The sequence below is a fragment of the Limulus polyphemus genome, unplaced genomic scaffold, assembly GCF_000517525.1.
Source record: "Limulus polyphemus unplaced genomic scaffold, Limulus_polyphemus-2.1.2 Scaffold10615, whole genome shotgun sequence".
Taxonomy (NCBI): Eukaryota; Metazoa; Arthropoda; class Merostomata; order Xiphosura; family Limulidae; genus Limulus; species Limulus polyphemus.
Window position 1 is genome coordinate 4,267 of NW_013676225.1, and position 6,185 is coordinate 10,451.

At 33.6% G+C, this 6,185-nt stretch overlaps 1 protein-coding gene across 1 annotated transcript; it reads right to left on the reverse strand.

The window, feature by feature from the left end:
• Nucleotides 1–360: 360 nt before the first annotated feature.
• Nucleotides 361–5,771, reverse strand: LOC106476452 (ral guanine nucleotide dissociation stimulator-like). Its single transcript, XM_013937111.2, has one exon. It carries the CDS (start codon nucleotides 5,311–5,313, stop codon nucleotides 3,175–3,177), a length of 2,139 nt encoding a protein of 712 aa, XP_013792565.1. The 5' UTR covers nucleotides 5,314–5,771; the 3' UTR covers nucleotides 361–3,174.
• Between the last annotated feature and the right edge of the window lie 414 nt (nucleotides 5,772–6,185).

Here is a 6,185-nt window from a genome sequence, read left to right on the forward strand (position 1 = left end):
TACTCAGGGGTTAAAAGATCTAAATTAGTCTAAAAATGAAAGGTAGGCAGTTTAGTAAAGAAACACATTATAAAGGGTAACAAATATTTTACCAAGTTTCTTCTCATATTGCAAATAAAATTCATATTAGAATTAAGACTTCAGTGACGTGAAATGATTCTGTTGCGTCATCGAGATCACGTGACAATTCTCAAGCCCTCTTGTTTCTAGAACTATCCCGTATCTTGGCGAATGCTCTAGTATTTGCTAGATAGGGTAGGCTGGTATATAAAAGAGGGGAATGTAATGTGTGTGGAAATAGTGAGTAATTGATCTGCAGTCAGAAGTATTATTGAGCACGTTCGTTGTTATAGCGTTTGTTTAGCGCGAAGAAGGTCATTATCCCCCAAAATTAATAAAATTGGAGAAGGTCATTATACCCCAAAACTAATAAAACTGGAGAAGGTCATTATCCCCCAAAATTGATAAAATTTCTGAAGGACAGTACCCCCAAAAAGCTTTTAAAATTAAACACTACAAGAAACCATACTCTTCAATATTTCATATATGTTCACATTGTTAACAAAACAAAAAAATATTAGCTGGTTTAACCTAGGAAAATGAAGTGAGGGTTGGTCAATAATCACACATGTAAATATAACAATATTTAAAAAAATATTAGCATCACGTTCAAGTAAATATTGATGAAAACTAAGTTAAAATTACTTAGACACAGCAAATTAATCACAAACCTGTGTGAAATTTACTCCATTTAATTCTATACTAAAAACTGTTTAAAACCACACATTAACTATGTTTGTAAAAGAAATCATCATAAATACCCCCCCCCCCAAACAAAGAACATTTCTAATACTGTTACTTAATCAAAAAGTATGTAAAATATTTATAAAAAAACATATAAATAAGCCAATCACAGATAAAATTTTTATATACAATATTTATAAATCAGTACTAAAAACAATTCAAAATTCTTCAGTCCACATTTAATATATAACCTTGTAAACAAGTTGAAAACTACATGCAATATGTTACTTGAATATTTCTATCTTTTATAACCAACATTATTATTTATTATACTGATTTAAACTAGGATATTAAAACTGTTAAAAGCTCTACATCAATATGTTTAATAAATGAGATATCTTAGTAGTTACACTTAAAGACATGGGAGGCCACTGTTCAAAATTCAAGAGCCATTAAAACTAAACCATATTACTGAGCACAAAGTTGGCTTAGTATAGTGATGATATGTCAATACAGTCATCTTTCCTGGACAGAAATATGATTGATCTTCTGAAAAAAAAGGACTAAGGTCACACAAACCTTATAAGGGTGTCTTTCAAACAGTTTCACTCATATTTTGTGATCAGATTTAGAGCAGGCTCTGTGAAAAGTTTGTGTCAGGCTTAAGTTTAAGAACAAACCTACTGAAGTGACTGAACAATTTAAGAAAATTTTTTATTATCTCCCTTACTTCATTTCCTGATGTTTATATATATATATAAAATGTCTAATGACTAAGTCTAAGAGAATGCATGAAACTGCAAGAAGTATCTCAAGATAATTACCATAATACTTCAAATGAACAATAGTTTCCTAAGCCTTGCACCTGTCCTTTTAATTAAACACATCTTTAATACCATCAAAACAGTGCACAAACAAGTGGCTTGGGTCAAAGTACAGAATTATTTGAAAGTGTACCAAATGATCAATCTTAATCACCCCTTTTTTAGTCTCAGATCCATTTAGTTTTAAAATTATGTTTCACTACACATATATAAATTTGTAAATCTTAACCTGACAGCTGTGTTTTTGAACATATATAAAAGAAAGCTTGAGATCATGAGCAAGACTCACATTTTTACAAGTAAAATGTCACTTTCCTACATCAAATGCCAGAATATACTGGTAAGTACAAGTAAATATAATAAAAAATCCTGACAAGATACATATAACACAGTTCTTACAATTACTGAAGTGGTCATGCCTTGTTCTACAAGTACAAAATAAAATTAATGGTCTTAGCAAAAACGAAATTTCATACACATTAAGCTTTTCACAAGCTTATTTCCTCTGAATCATGCAATTCATGGAGGTATTCATATGCTGGAAGCAATACTGTGATTTTGAGGATAAAATGCAGAATTTACTAATTAAAGAAATAAATAGCTTTCTCTTCCACAAATGTACTAAAATGAATATCACTTGTTCATGCTGCTTTTTATAAAATCTCAAATTTCAAGTAATTAAACAAATATTATGCAGAAATAGGAATGTGTATTTTATGATATATGTATATATTTAGAAAAAGTTATGCTAATGCAAGTAGTTAGTGCAATAAATGGAGTTCATAGGTACAAACTGAAGATACATCACCACAAACAGAAATTAGTCCATCAGCAACTGAACAAAACACATGCTGAATAACCTTTGTCTAACTCACGGGTAACAAATAATTACTTGTAATATTACAAATAGTTTGTACAAAAAAATACTGATGAAGGCCTAGCAAATATTATCTTGTACTTGTAATGACAAATACATTTACATTACCAATTAAAAAAATAATTAAAAGGTGGAATTATTCTACCGATTTAAAAGCTTTATCTCTTGGCTTAATGTGGACGTTACTCTCGATATAAAGTAAAATTTTCTCATAAATTAAATCATATAAAATATATTTTACCAAAGGAAAAAAAAAATGTGTATACCCTAACAAAGAGGTATTTAAAATTATATAAACTTCATACAATACTTCCTTGAAAATTAACATACACACCTTATAAACATGATAGTGATAAATTATATACGAGTAATGTTTCAATCTAAATGTCTTGAGCAAAATCAGAATTTAACTTTAAAGTGAGCTTATTATGACTTATACCTAAAGCACTCGATTCCTCCTACTTCAGTACAAACTTCAGACATTATTTTTTTAATATATTTTGTGCCAAAGAAAGCTGGGTAAACAAAAGAAACCTCATATTTTTAAAACTAAAGATAACAGCTTTAAATAATCTTGCAACAAAAAATTTGCTCCTAGAAATAATGACAATATACATAGACTGTGTGATGGTACCTACTTCGGTTTCGTACTATGAAGGTTCTAATATCTAGATGCCCCTATGTCACTTTATCCATGAATCTCAGTACAAACAAACAAAGGCTGTTAAGTTATACATGGCTTGCAACACTATCAACAAATGAACGAAATTTTTGCATTCCCTTTTTAGATTTTTTCTTTAAAGTGTTAGAAGAAAATTCTGGATTGACCTTAGGTCGGAGAATAAAGTTCAAGTCGTACTGCGTATTCACAGCGTAGAACACGTTTGCTGAATGAGGAAAAACAATCTCACCATCCGGAAGAAGCTGAGCAAGACTGTAGTCATCTGATGAGCCTGATATTCCATGCTTGATCATGGCATTCTGTATGACTTCTTTCGTGTGATCTTGGTTGCTTAACATTATACTCTTGTACACATTGATGCCTTCTTCCTCAGTTTTACCTGGCTGGCTCAGGCTCACACGGATTATGTAAAATTCTGTGGACTTCGGGCTCAGTGATCCAGCTGTTGATAACTCTGTTAATGACCCTGGAGAGTTTGACTGGGTCAGAGAAGGTAATGATAAGCTAGAACATGACAAGCACACTTTGCTGTCTGCTAAACACAAACTTACCATGCTGACATCACTGGCACTCTGGTCATAGAAGACACTGTTTGATGATGAAGTTGATGTTGATGAAGTTGAATGGGTCTTCTTATGACATGGTGAATTGCGAGTTCTTGTGTTTTTCAAGAAGAACTTTTTTTCAGATCCACTGTGAGCGTAACGGGGTTCAATGATGCAAGATAACTCATACGAACTGTTTTCATTAATCACAGGCACTGAATCAAACCAGGCAAAGAAGCGAACATCGGGCACAATATTATAGTTATTGGCAGCACTTTGCAATAATCGGATATGTGCTAAAACCTCAAACTCTTTACGGTGTTTGTCGAAGTTGATCAGGCCTTCAGCAGTGGTGTCAGGAATAGCACTGTCAATCATAGTAAGATCTGTGAGAAAAGTTCCAAGGTACGGGATGGTCCCCTGCATGGGTCCACAACTACCGGACAACATTTGTTTCTGCAAAGCTTTCTGGAGTTGATGGTCTTCTTGCCCAACAGCAGAAACAAACTTGGCAGAACCCTCTCTCTGTAAAAGGTTTCGACAAGTGTTATAATTGTTTTCTTCTGAGAATATTCTTGCTAACTCTGTAAATAATTCAAACTTTTCTCTCGGTATAGATAACCAAACTTTCTTTAACCGATGAACAGCATTGCTTTGAAGGGCTGATATAATTGCTTTGAGGGAAGAAAAATTTTTAAGAAAACGCAACTCCTGTGCAACTTCAATCCATTTTGACACAATTTTCCCTCGTTCCCCTAACTTCATGTCTGGGTCACGTAAGACTGTTGTTAATACACGCAACAGAACAGCATTAAACTGATTCACAGTTGCCATGACGGTAGAAGGAATAACTTCACACTCTGAATCTCTATCACGGCGTGACCACACCGACCCAAGGCACTGGTAGGAAATCAACTTCTTGAAAAGTGTCGCATCCATCCAGGTCAACTGAGAAGCAAAATGATCTTCAGGAATCTCCAAAAAGTTATATGGCAACACAGATTCACAGCCGATATGTTGCTTGCCAAGTAAGCTACACCAATGATTAAGAAGTTCATTATCTTTCTGTTCCTCCTGATTTTTGTATTTCTTTAGTTTTTCTAAGGAATGGCAATGAAGAGCTCCTTCGGGATTAACAGACATTCCAAACTCAAGAAGCTGCTGTAGGGTATAAAACTCTGGAGGTTCGTTGAAATCTTCCGGATATGTATCTAACCACACGTGTAAAACGTGAATGATTGTTCTGCAATGCAAATCACGAATATCGTCCTTCATAGTTACCTCATTTTTAGTGAGCTGCCAATATCTTTCAAGAAGTAAGGTTAGTACTTGTCGAGTATTAGCAAATGACCGATATGTTGCTAGGAAAATATTTACATAAGTTGATTCAAGCTCACCAGATTCCGTAGCTAAACTTTCAACTAGTTTCTTCAATGTCCCTGCTTTAATCAAACGAACCTGGATTGTTTCCCATTCAAGATGAGCGATTGTTTCATCAGTTTCTGGGTTAGTGTCATCTGTTAAACCTGGATGATATCGAACTTTCTTGAGATAAATACTGTAAACTGCTTGCTCTGTCTTTTCCTCTCCCCACAGTCGCCAGGATGGTTGCTGTCCCTCCGTTAGGCTTAGTGGGTTCATTCCTCTAACCCTCCGCCACGTACTTAGAAGCTGGTTTTTAAATGCCTTAGGCTACAAACACCTTGATTTCGTCCTAAGTAAACACAACCGAGGCTCAACTATTCGCTCAAATTTACACATGAGAACAACCGAATAGAAACATATATATTTAAAAGTTAGCTTAGTTACTAAAAGCTCATATTCTTTCCGGTTACAGATCTCATAAACAAATCACATTCTTATACACACAATTCACCACAGAAACCTCATAAACCACACGCCTCTACGTATTTCCGTATTGCCGATTATGTCTCGTTTCGACGAGATAATATGTCCAATTCCTCTGTTTTTATGTATTCTCCTCTTTTCTCGGACTCTTCTTCAGAAATATTTACATACCTTAGAATAAAGTTTTACTCTATAATTTTAAACATTTCTTATCAATAAAAATAAACTACAGTCACAACACATTTTCTATATGTTGCTCAAATAATCTCTGAAAAGTTATTTCGAAGTTAATCAATAGATGCCGCTATAAACATAAGTGGGTGTATAACATATTTCCTAGAAAAGTAAAGAAGTACATTTGTTATTTCCAATATTACGTTTGTAGCGATCGTTTAATACGTTAGATACCTGTTGAGAACAAACACAGCTAACATGTTTTTACGATGTTGTAAATGGAAATTAATTCATTCCATATTATATTTATTGGCTATGGTCGTGTCTCTTTTAGCTGTTCTAAGTTTTTCGAATGTTGAAAAAGACTTTATGGGAAACTGCCCTTTGTATGCGAACTTAGTTATCTTTAAAGTAAAAAATTCGAGTAATAGCTTTTATTTTGAAGAACAAAATTTTCTTTCTGACCAAACAGTGTTCACCGAGTGGGGTTC

Bases quoted from the DNA above. Each gene is read 5' to 3' on its own strand.
- LOC106476452 (XM_013937111.2), bottom strand. From the start codon at position 5,313: ATGAACCCACTAAGCCTAACGGAGGGACAGCAACCATCCTGGCGACTG.